Source organism: Hydractinia symbiolongicarpus, chromosome 6 (genome assembly GCF_029227915.1).
Source record: "Hydractinia symbiolongicarpus strain clone_291-10 chromosome 6, HSymV2.1, whole genome shotgun sequence".
In the NCBI taxonomy this organism is placed as follows: domain Eukaryota; kingdom Metazoa; phylum Cnidaria; class Hydrozoa; order Anthoathecata; family Hydractiniidae; genus Hydractinia; species Hydractinia symbiolongicarpus.
This window is the reverse complement of record NC_079880.1, coordinates 22,253,469-22,270,573: the sequence shown is the minus strand read 5'-3', so window position 1 is coordinate 22,270,573 and position 17,105 is coordinate 22,253,469. Positions and strand designations below refer to the sequence as shown.

Genomic DNA, 17,105 nt, shown 5'->3' with positions numbered 1-17,105 from the left:
CCATTTTCCTTACCTCCAGGAAATCTGAATAGTTAAGGTAGAAAATATTACGTTGGTTCGCAAGCAAATTTCATGTGGTCAGTATAGCTAGCTTTTTGGAGCAAAATCTAGATAGGGAGCGACTTTAGAATACCCCCTGCAATAAATAAGAATTCTTATAAAACTGACCTACGCGACCTACGTGACCTACGCGTTCTACTTGTACCGGGACGATCAATTTTTTATAAAAGTAACCTACGCGACCTACGTGACCTACGCGTTCTACTTGTAACGGGACGATCGAATTTTTATAAAAGTAACCTACGCGACCTACGTGACCTACGCGTTTTATTTGTATCGGGACGATCGAATTTTTATAAAAGCAACCTACGCGACCTACGTGACCTACGCGTTTTATTTGTATCGGGACGATCGAATTTTTATAAAAGTAACCTACGCGACCTACGTGACCTACGCGTTCTATTTGTATCGGAACGATCGAATTTTTATAAAAGTACGCGACCTACGACAGTTTTAGTTATAGTTTTCAAATGTTAGTCTTCACATGCTACGGAGGCTTGAGTCAAGAATGTAGTAGTATTTTTCCACAAGCTGCAGAACTTTTATATTTTATAAAGGATTTATAATGGCAAAAACTGACATGATTATTAAAAATTATAAATAGAAGAAATGTCTGATATAATTTGCATAAACAAATTTTTGTCCTTATTTTCATATCGCCACATAAATTCTCCCAAATGTGACGAAAAAAAATTTTTCCTGACACCAAATTTTGGCATTACTGCTTTCGCTTGTCGCCAATGCCCCTCTATTTTGTTGGTATGATCACCAGACTCGTTTACAAATTCAATTGAATGATTCACTTTTAAATGGTGATAGTCTAGTTCATCGAGAATGTCATAGGCTTTCCAGCAGTCGCTGACAATTGTCGTTCCTGGTAAGATGTACCTTTCAATGATGGGGATCAAGGTATTGCGATCTCGCTTTTCGACAGGAATCATAAAATTTTTTCTTGATTCAGATTCTATCCCTCCGAAGACCCATTGTCCTTCTACTTTATGACCGCGGTGGTACTTCCGCTTTCCAAATTTAGATTCGTCAATTTGCACTTTGACGCCTTTTCCACCAATCGGTTTTGAACGTTTTATCACTATCTCATCGCAAATTTCTCTCAAAAAGTTTGCCCAGTCCACAATAGTTGCTGATGATAAACCCATTTCTTGGCATATGTTTACTTGTTCGGTTCCTGTTTATAAAAGAAGATCGGGTTTTTACTTTAGGAATAGAGTATCAACAACAAAGTAAGGTCTGCGAAACTATAAAACAGGTGTTTTTAGCTACAACCAGAAGAGATTGTTCAACCAAAAAAATATTAGAGAGTTTGGTCTTTTAAAAAAGTGGTAAAATGAAAAACACTGAATAAGTTAAAGTTTTTTTTAAGATGTTCAAAATAAAAAAAGTTTTGCATCTCATTAATATTTTCATACCTGTGCTCCACCAGTACGTCAGTTCAATTACTTCTTCTAATGTCATGTTTGAACCTTCAAACCAAGAATTTCTTCGTATAGATACATCTTTCGTGTGATCTAACTTTTGGCAACGCCACTTTACACCATCCGATGAATATGTTGTTGACAACGTGTATTTCATGTCACAATTACATACAGGACACTTTCTTTTATTTGCTAGAAGTTTGTTGTGGAAACACCAATTAATAGTGGTTTCCTTGTCTGAAATAACATTTTTCAATAGGTATCTAAAATGAAATTAATATTTTTATTAAAAAGTGATATTAATAAGATGTTAATATAAGCCAATATGACACAAAGATGTTGATGCATATATGTATGGTACCTGAAATTAATGTACGATGACTTCGTAGCTCTATTGTAACTACTTGTGCTATATCCACATTGAGTGGAAACGTCTTATGTAGATGCAACTTTTTGTATTGTTTGGCTAGCATGCTCTCGCGTTCGTTTCATTGTTTAATTTATTTATGCACCTGAAAAACAAAATTTTTTTTAAATACACTAATAACGTTAAGGATTGTGGGTTTTATATATTTTATATCTCAGAGAAATATTATTGTAAACGATTTAACAAGTAACGAAATAGCATGAATAAGACTATAAAAATACATGATGCATGTGTTCAATTAAATCATAACATGCCATTCAAAATTAATATAATAAAGCAATAACAAAATCTATATTAACCTAAAAAAACAAATAATGACCTTGTTTCAAGTTAAAAAAAAATGAAAGTAGGAAATTTGATGTATAATTTTTGTATAAGTAGATAATTTAACCGTAAATTCAAGTATAATCTTTTATATTTGTATAAATATTTTCCTATTAATTTTATGCTTCGACATTTTTACATAATATATTCTTACAAAAAAGTCGACACAGCAAAATTTCTTGAAAATGTAGGTCATGTATTAAGTCATTATTTGTAACCTTTCTAAATAACATTCAACTCTGATAGGCAATCATTGAGAATAAATCTAATAAAAATTAACAAAGTAAAGATGCACAAACATAATAAAAATTTTAAAAGTAAACAAATTCTTTTATGGCATCACTTTAACAACCGTTTCTTAGGAAAAATAGAAGTGCGTTTTTATTTGTAGATTATTTGATTTTAGCTATAGCGTATTAGTTAATTCTTTCCTCCAAGGTTAAACCAATGAAATTTTTTAATTTTATTACATTATGTGAAAAAAAACTTATTGACAATACGTGTGTAAGACACTCTGTAACAACCCTATTGCTAAAGAAAATATAAATTTGTTATTAAAGGCAAGGATTTGATTGGTTTTCATTACTTACAAACGCAACGATAATCCTTATTACTTAACTTTGAAAATGAAAATAAAATGAAAATGAAAATAAAAAAAATATTTTATTGAAAGATGTCTTGCACCGCGTCAATAATGTTTTGCGTGATGCTTTTCGGGGAATTCATTTCATATTTCGTTAGGTAAGTATTTTTTTGCATTTTTGATTTGACCTCCTCTGGTAATTCGTCGTACGGCAACTTAACGAAAATATATGACTCTTCACTCTGACCATTCAATCTCACTGAATTCAACTTCCCAGCATTAATCATTACTAAGTCTTCACATATTTTTTTGTAGTCACTTGATATCATTGATCTCAACCTTTTAGATGCACATTGTTTATACGACCGGTAGGTGACAATTCGACCTGGCATATTTAACAGTGCAATGGTGTAATCTTTCAAAGTTGGTGGCTTGATGGTTTTAATTTTTTTTTCGCAAACCATGTCTGAAACAAACTAAAACAAGACAAATGTGATACTTAATCAGATAACAAAAATTAATGCTGAAAATGAAATATATAACGGTCAAGCTTGCATGAAATATGAAATGGGACACCTTTGTCAAAATGAGGCAATGTGTGTGTGCTGTATAAAATTATATAAACACTGGCTCGTTTTTAGAATAAGATCTGTAGAAAAAAATGGATTGATAAATATTAGAAAAATTTAATAAAGGTTCTTGTAAATTATGTTAAGTAATAGAACTGCACTTACACCATTGAAAAATTCTTTTTGTTCGGTCAACATTTGAGAATAATAATAAGCTTTTTGCATGGTTTGTAAGGTGATTGATTCTGGAAATGTTGTATTATTTCTTCCAGAATTTATTTGCAAAAAAATATGCTCCAACAAATGAATAGCAACAGCTAATTTTGGAATGACGTCCGTTGTTTTATTTTTCTGAGTTGGTCTGCCATTTTTTAAATTGTTCAAAATTAAATTGTTCGATGAGAAAGTTTTTCTCCATTTCATCAAACATTCTAGAAATAATATTATTTGTAGACAACTAGGGATATGTTGGTAAAAATAGAACAGATTCATTAATCGGCAAATGAAAGGTCTTATTTGTTAAGTAATTAGTAAGATTATTTAAATTAATTCAGTGTAAAATAGATTTCTACGGTCAATAAATAAAAATAATCAATGTAATCAACCAGGTGGGTAACTAGATAGATCTCCTAGAACAAAATAGGGCCAATTTCCAAAGCCGAGTCAACGCACCCGTATAGGAACCAACCATGGAGCGATCCTGTGAATCAATACACAAGCTCTACACACAGCTCGAATTAAATCTTTTAACTCAATTATTACCTGAGTTTTACAGCTTATTTAAACAATGATATATGAACGGTTTTAGTTGGACTGATCAAAATTCCGACGTAACTTTATTTAAAAAAATCTTCGTTGTATCCGTTAACTTACTTTTGAGCATCGTCATCGAAATAAAATTGTGTGTTTTCAGAACTTGTTTTTGCTAACTTTTCGTAGATGTCATCTATTTTAAAATTTTTGGTTTTTAAAAAAGTGCTAGCTTGTGATTGTTCTTCTGGCAATGGTCGATAACATGTTGGTATAGAAATTATAAATCTATCGATTAGGCCATTGCCCATATCCATTTTTGATAATAATAATGCCAATGTCTTGATCTGAGTGGCACCTGGATAAAAAAAGTACAATTTTGCTTTTAAAATTTAAATTAAAGGTGGTTGCATACACCAAGTTTGATACAATTCATTTTAACGTAATGTAAATGGTGATGTTTTTTTTTGAAAATACAGTTTAAAATGGTGTAAATGCATGCCTTTGCTTCAATACTGTGTCCAAAAGTTTTGCTAAACTAGTGTAGAACTCGTACAGCAAAATCTTGATCATCATATAAAAGCAGCAGCGCATCGCAGATATGCACTTATAAAGAACGAGAATGTTACAGTATCATAAAGCTGCAACTCAGTTATGCACATATATAAAAAAAGAATGTTTATATATAGAATAATGAGAGAGAAAGAGATTTTCCGTGTTAGTTGCTCGAGTAAGGAGGAGTGTGCTCGCGGATGTTAATCAGTAGTTAAATATTAATAGCCGATGCTTACCTAATATACATAGTGTGGTGTCAGATGAAATCTCTCTTCTGTTTTCAGTCCCATAATTGAAGGTGCAAGATTCTCTGCTAAAAACTTTGCATAATATTTCGACATCGCTCGCCGTATTTTCGTCATTTTGTTTAATTATTTTTAGCAGATATTCCTGAATCTCTGGATTAACAATAAATGCTCTTTGTATTTTTGATAATAACTTTGTTAAACCGGATGATGTAGAACAGGAAATTAATTCCTTATGTAAATCCAAACCTGTTAAAGGATTACTGACGCTGACTTTGATTGCTGGACTTTTCCCTGTCGATGGTTGTCCCGCAAATAAGAAGAACGTATTCAAATTAACAGCATAACCATCTCTTATTTCGCAATTGAAATTTTGGCTTGATGCTAAGTAATTAATTGTAGTTAAAATTGAAGGTAATACGAATCCGATATTTGTTCCGACGGACTTAGCGATGGCGTCAATGAACTGATACAAAGGTTCTGTCAAAACTTTATTGTAGTTTATTTCATGCTCCATGAGTTTCTTATTTAGTTCTGCCCAAGTTTCATCCGATTGTGATTTTATGATTGTTTTTATAGACATTTTAATTCTTTGTTAATACAGTAAAGAAGCTATATTGTTACGTCGGCCGTTCGTCGCTAAAGCTGTCGTTAATATAACGGACGTGATTGCAATGCATTGCTTTTATAAGCGAAGAAACCTTTGCATTGCAATTTTAGGAGAAAGCTATCGTTAATAACGGACGTGATTGCAATGCATTGCTTTTATGCGCGAAGAAACCTTTACATTGCAATTTCAGGTGTACGCGTTGGTCGCGTAGGTCGCGTTGGTTTGTACATGTATTTCCTTTTTGTGGTTTGGATTGTTACTGTAGTTTTTTGTTATTTAATTTTAATTATTATATTTTTGTGTTTGTTATTTTTATTATTACTTGGATTTTATTCTCTTTTTTATTTTTGTTGGCCTACGCGTTGGTCATGTAGGTTAATTTAATTGTAAAATTAAAATGACAGGTGGTATTCTAAAGTCTAGCCCTAGATAGCTAAGCATCATTTCCAGACAGATTTTTATTGTGGTTACCTTTTGTTAGCTAATTATTCTTTCATTTCCTCATTTTTTAGCTTTCACCCCCCTACGAACTGGATGTAGCACAAATGTGATTCATCAATTAAGCAAAATGTCAATCATCACTGCGTCAACAAAGCTTAACTGAATTGCTGAATACAGAAATTGCTTTTTGAGTGAATGCTTCTATTGTTTTTTACTCACATGATCATTGTCATTGTTTTGTGCGCGAACAGTCTCATTCACCTGAAGAAATATAACTAATTCTCATAGTTTTTAGGAGAGTGAGATATGATGACTCTGGCTTTGTGCTTACTGGTTGATTTTTAATCCATATTTGCTCTGAGAACTTATTTTGTGTTAATTGGTGGATTTGAATTTAGGGATTTGCTTCCATTCGTTTGCGTCTAAGAGACTGAATTTTGCTTAGTTGACCAGGCTAGAAATTATAAGGTTTTCAAGGATATTTTCTGTTTTTTTGAAGTTGTTTTGATTGAACACGAAAAAATGAATGCTCCAGTGATGGAAATAATGTCTGGACATCAGACATGTCTGACCATTTTGGAGAGCGTCTGTCAAAAAAAATTAACAAATAGATTTTTTTTAATGTGATAGACGTTTTAAAATTATAAAAATAATGTGAAAGAAGTCAAGTACAGGTGTTGTTACTATTGCATATTAAGATTCAAGGAAAAGAAACATATTTTAAATAAACCTATTTAAAAATGTACCTTCATGTGTACATGTTTTTCTTTCATAGATTGCATTTCAAGATTACGTAGTATACAATAAGATATTTTAAATAAAATTAATTGTTAATAAGATATCTTTTAACAATTTTTTTTGTTTCTAATATGATAATTTCAATAAAATTTTTGGTGTTAATAAAAATATTTTTAATAAAAATTGTTTCTTTGATGAAATACAATGACATTCGAGCACTGCAGTTGTGTTTTCTGTGAAATCTCTTATAACAAAAATTGACATACTTATTGGTATACTTATTTGTTGGAAGTGTCAATTTCTGAGACCTGGGATCACTGAAATGCAAAATATGATAAATTTCTCCTGGCAGGATACATTTCCCCATTTCGATCACTGTGCTTTGTTTTTAATGATCTTTAGTAAAGATTTTATTATAGAATTTTAAATTATTTTTTATGCAATGCAGTTGTGTTGACAATTGCATGAAAACCGATTGCCCGCATTTTAAAAGCCTTGATAACTTTTTTCTAAATTTCTATACAAACCTACTATATTTATGTGCATGTGACAAAACATTGAAATACATTGTTTTCAATCAGTTTTGTGTTATTATCCAGGAACCCAACGCAATTAATTCTACTTTAAAATTACCCAGAGTCCACTCCTCATAAGTGTTTCAACCAGACATATTGTAACTATTGTTATTTTATTAAATCAATCTGGCTACATTTAAGATAAGTTAATTTCGTAATGGTTGTCAGGTTAAGATTATATACAATGCCTTCGACACATGCCAAGTACCAAGTACAAGCAATGCTACATTATTTAGCAGTTTGTTTCCAATTTAGTCTTTTTCTGTCAATATACCATTCCCGTTTATCGAGCTTTATCTTATTAATAGTCACCCATTTCATATTGGTGGTCATTAAACACAACATAAATGCCATTTAGATTTTTTGATATGTGGTCTGTAGTGATGGCAATCTTTTATATGGAAAGTCTTGTCAAAGAACGTTTTGTGTTAAAGGACTGTGATGAAATAAACTCTTAACATGAAAATTTTAAGGCTTGTTCAAGTTCTTTTTTCGTAAATTGTTCAGATCATTCACTGCCAGTGACCATGTATATACTGATGCAATTATGTCTACGTTCTTTTAAATTTGAGAATTATATATGCATTCTGTGTTACTGCGTTCGCCAAAGTTTAATTGTTAGTAAAGGTAATGTTTTTTTTTTCTAAAATAAAGAATTCAAAATAAATCCTGCAATATATTCTTTTTAAAGACATAATTTGGCTGATTGAAAGTATTTGATTATTTATTATATACATAATTGGTTAAATATTTAAGTTTGTGAATAATTTTTATTAGTCCTTTGCTTGCACTTTAGTTAAAATTTATAATGGATTCAGAATACTTAAAACGACATGTGGGTACAGCATTATCACTTGGTTTATCTGAAGTTTGTCAAAAGAAACCTGCTGATCCTATAGACTATTTAGCGAATTGGCTGAGAAAGTTTGTTCAGAATGAAGAAAATAAGAGACAGGTAATAATATGCTTTACTTTTAAAATCACAGTTGCTAGTAAAAATTTAAAGTTAAATAAATAGAGGTCTGCAGGACTGCAAGCTTCAAATGAATCTAGGTGACCTTGAAATATAAGCAAATTTCTTTTTAATCCTTGTTTGTTGTGCATAGAAGTTTACTTTATGTCCCTGTGTACAAAAATCTAAAATATGGCAAGCCTTACACGCACAAAAAATGTGTTTAAATTTAGCAAATGCGCTAGTAGTGGTTTTTGCGTTTCCGTGATGTAATGTGTTTAGCATTTAAGCTTCGATTTTGCTTTGCAGTAAAAAATCTTGAATTTATCATAGTTTTTTCAGGAAATTTTTACTATTACCTGAATGATAATACATTTTACATCGGAAAAGCAGGTTTCAGGATTGTTGTTGCATTAATCTTTCTTTTTTCTCTTGTATTTTGATCAAAATTTGAAATGATCATATTTAGTGCCATCCGTTTCTTCATTTTATACCTAATCATATACCTAAATAAAACGTATGCCTCCAAAATTCTCATAACATGTTCGTTGAAGTATTGAAATCATTGTGTATTTTTACTTGTTTATTCAAGTTTATCGGTTGTTTACTATTAGACTTGGAGATCTGTCATGTTTTCATACTAATAATTAGTCTATACAACATTTTCTTTTTTACTTTATGTATTCCTACTGTATGTTTTTTTCAAATTAACCATGTTTGTAATTTTTTTAGGTCGAGAAAGAAGAAGAACTGCTGCGAAAAGAACGCATGATAGCAGCAGAGGAGGAGAGGGTACAAGCCGCCATGTTGGAAGAACAAAATCAAATTGCGCAGGAACTTTTGAAACGGGAAATGGAAAAAGAGAAGAACAACACAAGTATGTATAAACATGTGTTTACGATAAGTTGGTGTTTGAGTAGACAGTATAGATGGTGTTTTGTGATGGTGTGTTATGATGGTGTGTTGTGATGGTGTGTTGTGAAGGTGTGTTTGGATGGTGTGTTGTGAAGGTGTGTTGTGATGTTGTGTTGTGATGGTGTGTTGCGATGGTGTGTTGTGATGGTGTGTTATTTTTCTCTGATGGTGTGTTAAATTAATCCTCTTTTATCACTATCATTCATCATTGTACAAAAAAGGATAGAACACATTCTGAGTTCTTGAATTTGATTTGCAACAACATCAACAATAATACTACTTAGGACAGCTAGAATTCATACGATATTTTTTCATGTTGCTGTTCTGAAATTACTTACTCGTTTAAACTGAATTTGTGTTTGAAACTGTTTGATTTCTTAGTTATAATTAAGTGATAGAAAACATACCCTAGATTATACTTATTTGACAACATCTTAGTAATAGGCTTGAACCTTTGCAGTATAAAAACAGGCTACCCACTCTGTTTGTAAATTCATAAAATGCAGTCAAAAAAGTCAGAAATATCAGGTTTAAATGGTCAATCAGGACTATTTTGATTTTGAAATAATGGAAAGGATTAAATTTCCCAACTTTCCTGAAAGAAGATTTTATAGTATGTCCTTACCTTTTTAGGGTAATTCAAATCTTCTAAAAGTGCCCGGAAATTATGTTCTGCAAAATCGAACCTGGGCAAAAAATAGTAAAAATTGTGCAAATGAGTAAATGAAAGAAGGAAGAGCGTGCTAATGCTATTCGTTGAAATTGATAACTATATGTTTTGATTCGTTTACTCTCAGGGAATCAATTCTTTCTGGATTTCACGGCTTTTTATTTAATTTTGTGAAATTATGTGTTAGCTTATTCGAACTCTCACTATACCTAAAGTTAAAAAATGGCTCCGCAACCGAAAGCCATGAAAGTTCTGCTTGGGCATATGTGTAGGACGGGTGAGGTATGTTAAAGGTGCGCTAAGGTCCAGGAGAATTAATTAATTAGAATTAATCAAGAAAGTAGGCCATGCTAACGCCAACAAGAATGATCCAAGTTTGAGCTTTAGGTTCTAACCAAAATCCTAAGTCCTTGGGAATGATGTTTGAAATTCAGCATATATTCCAATAACCATTTTGTTTTACAGGATTGTATATTGTATCCCGTAACAACTTCGTCTAGGTTTGGAAAATCACTCTCTTTCTCACTTGATCTAAATATATTTTTTAAGTATCGAAATGTTTTATCCTGTTTTCCTGTTTAGTCACAGAAACTAAGGAAGAAGAAAAACAAAACGTCGAAAAAGAGAAAGTCAATGAGAAATCGTCAAAAAGTGAAAATCTTGATGCAGAATTCGCAAATACACCCGGCACGGACAATCCCAGTGTGACTGTTGTAGAAGCGACTGCATCTAACCCGGGGATAAGCATAAGTAGGCACGGTGCAACTTCAGAAGATATAGAGGAAAATAGAGACCTTGTATCTCATTCTGGTGAGCAAGACGGCAACATCGATGCCGTTGCTGAAAAACCGGCAGACGACGAAGGTGATGTCACGAATGATGAAGAAAATACAGATATTGACATGAAGGATTCTCTTGATGTAAATTAAAAACACATTTTTGTTGTTAATCCGTATCTTAATAACTTAAGCGGAGAAATTTTAGCGTGAAGCAAAGATCGATGGATTTTTTTTTCTGTCAAAATTCGATGAATTAAAAGTAAATTTAGCTAATAATATCCACGCTAAATTAAGCACAAATTAATCAATTCTTTTAAAAACAACTTTGATTTTAAGCGCGAGCTTCTTGCAAGGATTTGAACAAAATTCTCTTTAGTCAATAATATAATCTTTTGTTATAAGCACCCAGTTCATAATTAACTGTACTAACGTCTGCCAGATTTCTAGACAACTTCGATGTGAATATTAGATACAGGCAACAAAGTATGTTTGGGCTGCGGTTTTGAAAACGATTCACTGAACTTACATTGAATTTGAAAATGTTCTGCTTTTTTTGTGTTTACTAAGAGATTAGTTTAAACAGTCCCTTTCTTCTTGATTTTGAATCGAATCATTATTTAGTTTGGGTACTGTTAAAAATCTGGCATTGTATGAAACAAATGTGGTTGAACATTTAAAATTTTTGAGCGAAATTCTACTAATCTTGAAAGTGTTCATATTTTCTGTTAAGCAACCATCAAGCAAATTTTCTATCAATTTTGAAGCATTTTTTTAAGCAATTTAAGAAATTTAAATTTCGTATAAAAAAATATCTACACGCCAATTTTTCTTTGCTTAAGGCAGCTTGTTCAAATTTATTTTCGCGCGCACTAAATTTGCGCAGTAAAAAAAGTGGAAAATGTTATCGACATTATCTAAAATATTCTTTTAAAAAAAATACCACAAAGAAGTTATATTACAAAATTCCTTATATTTGTATTTAGTTTATAAACTAATTATTTTCGTTGTAATTGAGTTGCTTTTAGCTTACTATTCTTTCTCGCGAACAAATTTCTGTCGCGCGTTGTGTTTAAATGCGACGTGTAAGCTGTAAGCGAAGGCCTAATAGCAATAATATACATGCGAAGGTTATTGTTAGCGCAAACACTCGAGCCTCAGATTTTAAGCATTTTTAACTGCTAACTAGAAAAATATTGCGAAAATCAAAGAAGTGTATTAAAAGGTTGGCAGGGTTCCTACTAAAAAAGAATTCTAAGGATATAAAATAAAATGTTCAGAGAACTTTCTCTATAAAAAAGACGTGTCCTAAGACGGTAAATCTTTTTGCTCACATACAGCTCTGAATCGATGTATGTTGATTGTATGACTTAACCTACAGTGTTTTAATAAACTACTCTGCTACCCTTTTTTACTTTCTTGTACGTCACTAACTTCGAAAATGAATGATTCATTAACCTAAATCCCTGTAGCGTTTTTGTTATGAGGATAAAACGCGTACCTCGTATCAAAAACGCTACAGGCTGTGAAATCGAGGTTAGCGATTTACAAATAAAATAGGAACAGTTATATCATCAACCTGTTACCAAGCTTTTCGTCGTCTCGATTAAAAATATTTAGAAAGGCCGTGGGAACAAATTTGTATTGTAAGAAATACTTGACATTAGTAGAACTACCATAATTTGGACAAACCTCGTCCCTAGAGTTTCCTCGCTGTCTGATACTCGTACTGGTGCCACATATTAGAGAGCAGAAAAGGAGCTAAAAACTTGTTACCAACTTGCTACTTCAGGTGTGCTGTAGTAAATATGAACTAGATTGGCCAAAACAACCTCGATCTCAGGACTTCTTGTCTTAGCGCTTGTTTATTCCCTGGAATCGAGGTTGTGACCATTTTCGCCAAAAAAAACTTTATTTCGCGTTTAAGAATATTTTGATACGGAAAATAAAAATAAAAATTAACAAAAAATTATAACAATGATAAAAAAAAGCAGTTAAAAATTCAGTGATTTTATATCCGTGTTAGTTCACGCTAAAAATTTTTTTTCAAATTTCCAACCAGAATGCGTAGTGTTCAAAAATAAAATAGACGACTCTTACCGGGATTTATTTTGTTCGTGGACTCGCGTTCGTAAACTTGCGCAGCTTGATGCTGTTGAAAAATTACGATATTAGCTTTAGCAAGTTTGACCAGAACTTGCAAAAGTTTCTGCCCCGAAAATTTTCTACACTTAATATGCAAGGTCTAACGAAAAGATGCAAAGTTCTTATAATAAACTGTACTCCGGGATCTTTAAAATGCGCGGCGCCGTTGAGAAGCAAGTTGAGAAGCAAATAGCCCAGGACGACGCTTTTTTATTTTCAAAGCTCTTTCTAAACCGTGTCGACATAGCGCAAAAAAGGAAGGCAAACCTGGAGCTGTCAGTAGCGCAGAATGACAAAAAGAGCTGAGGACTAGGTTGGGGAAGTCCGACCCGGGATTAATTTTTACTTCAAAATATGTTCCACCCAATGTCGGAAAACCTCCTAGTAAACCCTGTTCCAAAAGTGTTAAATAAAGCCATAGTTGTTAGTTTTTTTCCATTAACTCTAGGTGCAGTATAAAAAGAGTCTGGTAACTGATTTCATTAGTGCAATTTACGCGCGAAATTTCTTGTGTTTATGATGTTGTTTAGACTTGTGATTTCGATGTTTCTTTCCTGCGTTTGGTACATCAAGTTCATTTAAAACTTTATCGATATCTTCATTAATTTCTTTTGCTACCTTTTTCTGTTTTTTGTTTCTGTGATTTCGTTTCTGTTTTAAATGTTTCAACTTAGAAATTGAATTTGAAATAAGTCTATGAGCACTGGCGATTTTTTTGCCAATGTTTTTTCTGTGTATAAAGTTCGACTTTAAGTGCGGTTTTACAAGCTTGCTGGCGCCATTTGTAGCCATCTTCGTATCTTTAGAGCGCGAATTTTTTTTCATTACCCTCAACACGGGAAGACGCTTGCGTTCAGACTTCTTAACTTTGCTTTGCCTCTTCCTCAACTTTTGTAAACCCATGTTTACTTCTGTACTTAAAGAGTCTGTAGTTGTTTTCCCATTCAAATCAGCTTCAAATATGTTCTTATCTCCACCATCACCTTTGTTATTGTTCTCTTCGTCCGTTAATGCGTCACCGGGATTCGGATCTTCATAAATATTTTTTACGTTTAATTTCGACAATAGTTTGTTTTTATTTACGCGTGATTGATCCACGTGCTCGTACTGTTTTTGATTTCTAACTTGCATTGTTTTTTGTTTCTGTTTTCTCTTTAATATTTCTTCATTTATGTTGTTGTTATTATCTACGTCCTCGTTGTCACTACTGTTAGATGTTTGTTGATTTTGATTCCCGTTTTCTTGGTTGTCATCGTTACTACCGTCATTATTACTATTTACATTTCCAACATTATTCGAATCATTGTTACCGTTTGAATTGTCATCACTGTTCGAATCCTCATTGTCGTTCTCATTCGATGTATCTCCATCTGCATCATTATCGCCGTCGTTGTTTTCGTCTACGTTATCACCATCATCATTACCATCTCCATTACGATAGTCGTCGTCATATTCATCCTCATCGGCCTCTTCGCCGCTCTCATCGTCTTCGTCGTCATCATTGCCATCTTGGTTGTTTTGAACATTGTATTGTGGATATTGGTAAGGTTGCTGAAGACTCGATGGCTGATAAGCGCCCACCTGCGCTTGATTTGGTGCTGTAGAGGAATGCGAAGTTTGTATTAATCCTGGAGATGTCTGCGCTACTGTCGAAGGTGCTTGAATTACTGGTGGCGGCGCTTGCACTAATGGCGCAGCGCTCTGTGTTGCTGTTGAAGGCGCTTGAATTACGGGTGGAGGAGCTTGCACTAACGGCGCAGTGCTTTGTGTTACTGTTGAAGGCGCTTGAATAACAGGTGGCGGAGCTTGCACTAAGGGTGCAGCTTCCTGCGTTACTACTGAAGGAGCTTGTACCAATGGCGACGGAGCTTGCACAATTGTAGAGGAAGGCGCTTCTACAACTGTTGGTGAAGCCTGAACGACTGAGGGTTGTGCCTGTACAACAGCTGTTGGATTCTGTATGATTTCTGTTGGAGCCTGTATAATGGGTGAAGGTTGCTTGACAACTACGGGTGACGTGTTCACAATCTCTGTTTCAATTTCTGCTGGACGTTCAACTATCTCAACCTTGGGAGGTTCTTGTATTACAAGTTCTCGTGCGGTTTTCTTGTCGTGGTGTGAGGAATCTTCCGTGAGAGAAATGTTGCCTAGTTTGTTGTTATTTTTAAACTTTTGAAGTGTTTTCTTTTTGAAACGATGAAAATGTTTATTATGAGTGGTATTGTCGCTTTGGGAATTGTTTAAGAGAGATTTTTTGTTCATTGATGCTGCCAACTTCTTATCGCTTAGTCCGAAATCCTCATCGCTGAAATTAACTAAAAAATACCAAAATAAAGTCAAGAAAACAAATTTTAAGTATATGAAATTTCGCGGGAATAAACTTTTGCGGTAACTTAACCTTATTTTTCGGCGAAAGTGTCTTTCGCAAATCGCGCCTAAGTAACCCAACCGCGAAATCTTTTCAGCCACAAAAAAGGTTAACCACAAATCCAATTCAAAATTTTTATTATGCTGACATTCATATATTTGTAAATAATAGTTTTTCATCCAACCTTCTAACAATTCACCTTAAATTCATATTATTTTTAATGCTTGGTGGTGCTATTGACCTTCAACTTAGACCCCAGGTTCACTTTTTTTCTCTTTTAATACATGACCGATCCCAGCATAAAAGAAGAGACACAGAGCCCTGGGAGCGAGGTTAATTAACTGTTGTAAAACTTAAGTACAGACTACTACTTTATTTCACTTTAGCAATAGCTTCATACTAAAATCACTTAGCACAGACTACCTTAGCGGGATTAATTTTTGGAGGATAGATAGATACATACTCATGTACAAACAGATACACAAACCGAACAAACGAACTTATAAAAGGTTCCACAATACACATTTAATTATTAGCGCAATAACTTCAGTTATTTTAAGACTTTGTACAGCTGAGGAAAGAGTACAAGATTAACATTAATATTTCGTCACCTTGGTCGGCGTAAATAAGGCTAAAAATTTGGAATTTTCATAAAAAAAAGTTATATTATAAACATTTGTCATGAAAGCAATATTAGCAACAACTTTTGTAAGAGCTGCAAGATCTAGGTTCAAGGTTTTAACTTTAAGTTAACAAGAAGTTTGTCTTTTTTGCAATCAATAAGTCAAACTTTCTTGCAGTCTCTTTAAGGTTCGAGTTACTGAGTCTCCACTGTAATTATATTTTCAGTAATTTGTTAAAAATATCTTTAGTCTTACCCATTTCACTTGTGTGTAGTGACTTTACACTTTTCCACCAAGTCGTCATCAGGAGAGCAGCCAAACAAAATTTTATCATCTGTGGAGGTAGCCCAAGCATGATGGCGGTGTTCATGTAAGATGGCGCTCATATACAGGCTTCATTTTCAAACCCAGCAGCATCTCAATGTGATAGAAAATCAAACTTGTTCGCCAAGTCGCTTTGCATGAACGATTTGAGTTTGAAATTATACCGATAGTGAGACCATTGAAATGTAAGTTTGCGTACAATAACGTTCTCTGCGATGTAAACAATAACAAAAGTGCGTTGTGTTTGTTGTAAACAACGTGAATTCGGAAGACAACAATACGGCAAATGCAATAACGCAAGAAAATCTTTTCGGAAAAGACTACATCCTTTTGCTTGCATGAACACAAAATTACAAACAAAGTATGGTTTAGTGGATATCTTGCAAATCTTTGGCACGCATGCACCATCTAGGTGCATATTTTTATGTTAAAATGTTTCTTCTTTTCTACGCTTTTTATATAAGATCAAATTTAAGAGAACACTACCCTTTGAGGTTGGAATTCGAGGTTGGAATTCATGTTGATATTTTTATGCGCTAACGATTAATAGAAAAAAATATATCGAAAATTAAGAACAGATCAGGTTTTAACGGTTCTTATAATTATCTCATGGTTCTGAAATTGTGATTGTGATTGAAATTGTACATGCCGCCAAAAGAATATTCTACAGTTCATACCCAGTGTTTTTTTACGTTACCACGTGTTCAGTTTATTCTCTCTAGGAACACAACCTTATTTTGTTCTTACAATCGATGGATATGTTCTTAAATTCCGGCCAAAATCAAGCTTGGTTGTTTTTGTGAAGCTGTTTTTATGTAACTAAACGCTCTTAGAGTCATAGGCCTAAATATGCTCTTAACTGGTCTTTTAGAAATGACAACGACATAACCATGTATGAATATATCCTTTCCCTTTTTACTCTCAAAGAGAAATAAGCAAAAGAATTGTAGTAAAGTGTTTGAGAATCCAGTCGATTTGTCTTGATTTTAAAGCGGTAGATATATGCTAAAGATATCACTTCC

General features: G+C 33.2%; 4 protein-coding genes across 5 annotated transcripts in view; 1 reads left to right on the top strand and 3 right to left on the bottom strand.

The window, feature by feature from the left end:
* The window catches only part of LOC130647603 (DPY30 domain-containing protein 1-like), a 49,782-nt gene extending 38,940 nt beyond the window's left edge, over positions 1–10,842 (top strand). The window contains exons 2-4 of the mRNA XM_057453523.1: positions 8,107–8,265; positions 8,995–9,139; positions 10,430–10,842. Coding sequence (XP_057309506.1) covers positions 8,119–8,265; positions 8,995–9,139; positions 10,430–10,776 — 639 coding nt within the window. The 5' untranslated portion in view covers positions 8,107–8,118 and the 3' untranslated portion in view covers positions 10,777–10,842. The remainder of the gene's footprint in view (positions 1–8,106; positions 8,266–8,994; positions 9,140–10,429) is intronic.
* LOC130647601 (uncharacterized) lies at positions 592–1,975 on the bottom strand. Of its 2 annotated transcripts, XM_057453519.1 has the most exons (3): positions 1,855–1,975; positions 1,488–1,756; positions 592–1,246 (listed from the first exon to the last, which is right to left on the bottom strand). In XM_057453519.1, exons 2-3 carry the CDS (start codon positions 1,648–1,650, stop codon positions 648–650), a joined length of 762 nt encoding a protein of 253 aa, XP_057309502.1. In that variant the 5' UTR covers positions 1,651–1,756; positions 1,855–1,975; the 3' UTR covers positions 592–647. The 2 variants fall into 2 exon arrangements, with proteins under 2 accessions (XP_057309502.1, XP_057309501.1); XM_057453518.1 differs by lacking the exon at positions 1,855–1,975 and having other exon boundaries at positions 1,488–1,832.
* On the bottom strand, positions 2,420–3,770 carry LOC130647605 (uncharacterized). The gene is made up of 2 exons (XM_057453525.1): positions 3,562–3,770; positions 2,420–3,303 (listed from the first exon to the last, which is right to left on the bottom strand). The coding sequence occupies exons 1-2, from the start codon at positions 3,619–3,621 to the stop codon at positions 2,908–2,910; spliced, it is 456 nt and encodes a 151-aa protein (XP_057309508.1). The 5' UTR covers positions 3,622–3,770; the 3' UTR covers positions 2,420–2,907.
* Positions 10,843–12,624: 1,782 nt separating the features above from the next.
* Positions 12,625–16,705, bottom strand: LOC130647598 (probable serine/threonine-protein kinase tsuA). Its single transcript, XM_057453516.1, has 2 exons — positions 16,015–16,705; positions 12,625–15,083 (listed from the first exon to the last, which is right to left on the bottom strand). Exons 1-2 carry the CDS (start codon positions 16,127–16,129, stop codon positions 13,261–13,263), a joined length of 1,938 nt encoding a protein of 645 aa, XP_057309499.1. The 5' UTR covers positions 16,130–16,705; the 3' UTR covers positions 12,625–13,260.
* Positions 16,706–17,105: the final 400 nt, after the last annotated feature.

Coding starts and splice junctions, on each gene's coding strand:
- LOC130647605 (XM_057453525.1), bottom strand. CDS start 3,621: ATGCAAAAAGCTTATTATTATTCTCAAATGTTGACCGAACAAAAAGAA. Junction 3,304..3,561: donor AAAAAGAATTTTTCAATGGT/GTAAGTGCAGTT, acceptor GTCTTGTTTTAG/TTTGTTTCAGACATGGTTTG.
- LOC130647598 (XM_057453516.1), bottom strand. CDS start 16,129: ATGAACACCGCCATCATGCTTGGGCTACCTCCACAGATGATAAAATTT. Junction 15,084..16,014: donor ACTACACACAAGTGAAATGG/GTAAGACTAAAG, acceptor GGTATTTTTTAG/TTAATTTCAGCGATGAGGAT.
- LOC130647601 (XM_057453519.1), bottom strand. CDS start 1,650: ATGAAATACACGTTGTCAACAACATATTCATCGGATGGTGTAAAGTGG. Junction 1,247..1,487: donor GACGTACTGGTGGAGCACAG/GTATGAAAATAT, acceptor TTTTATAAACAG/GAACCGAACAAGTAAACATA.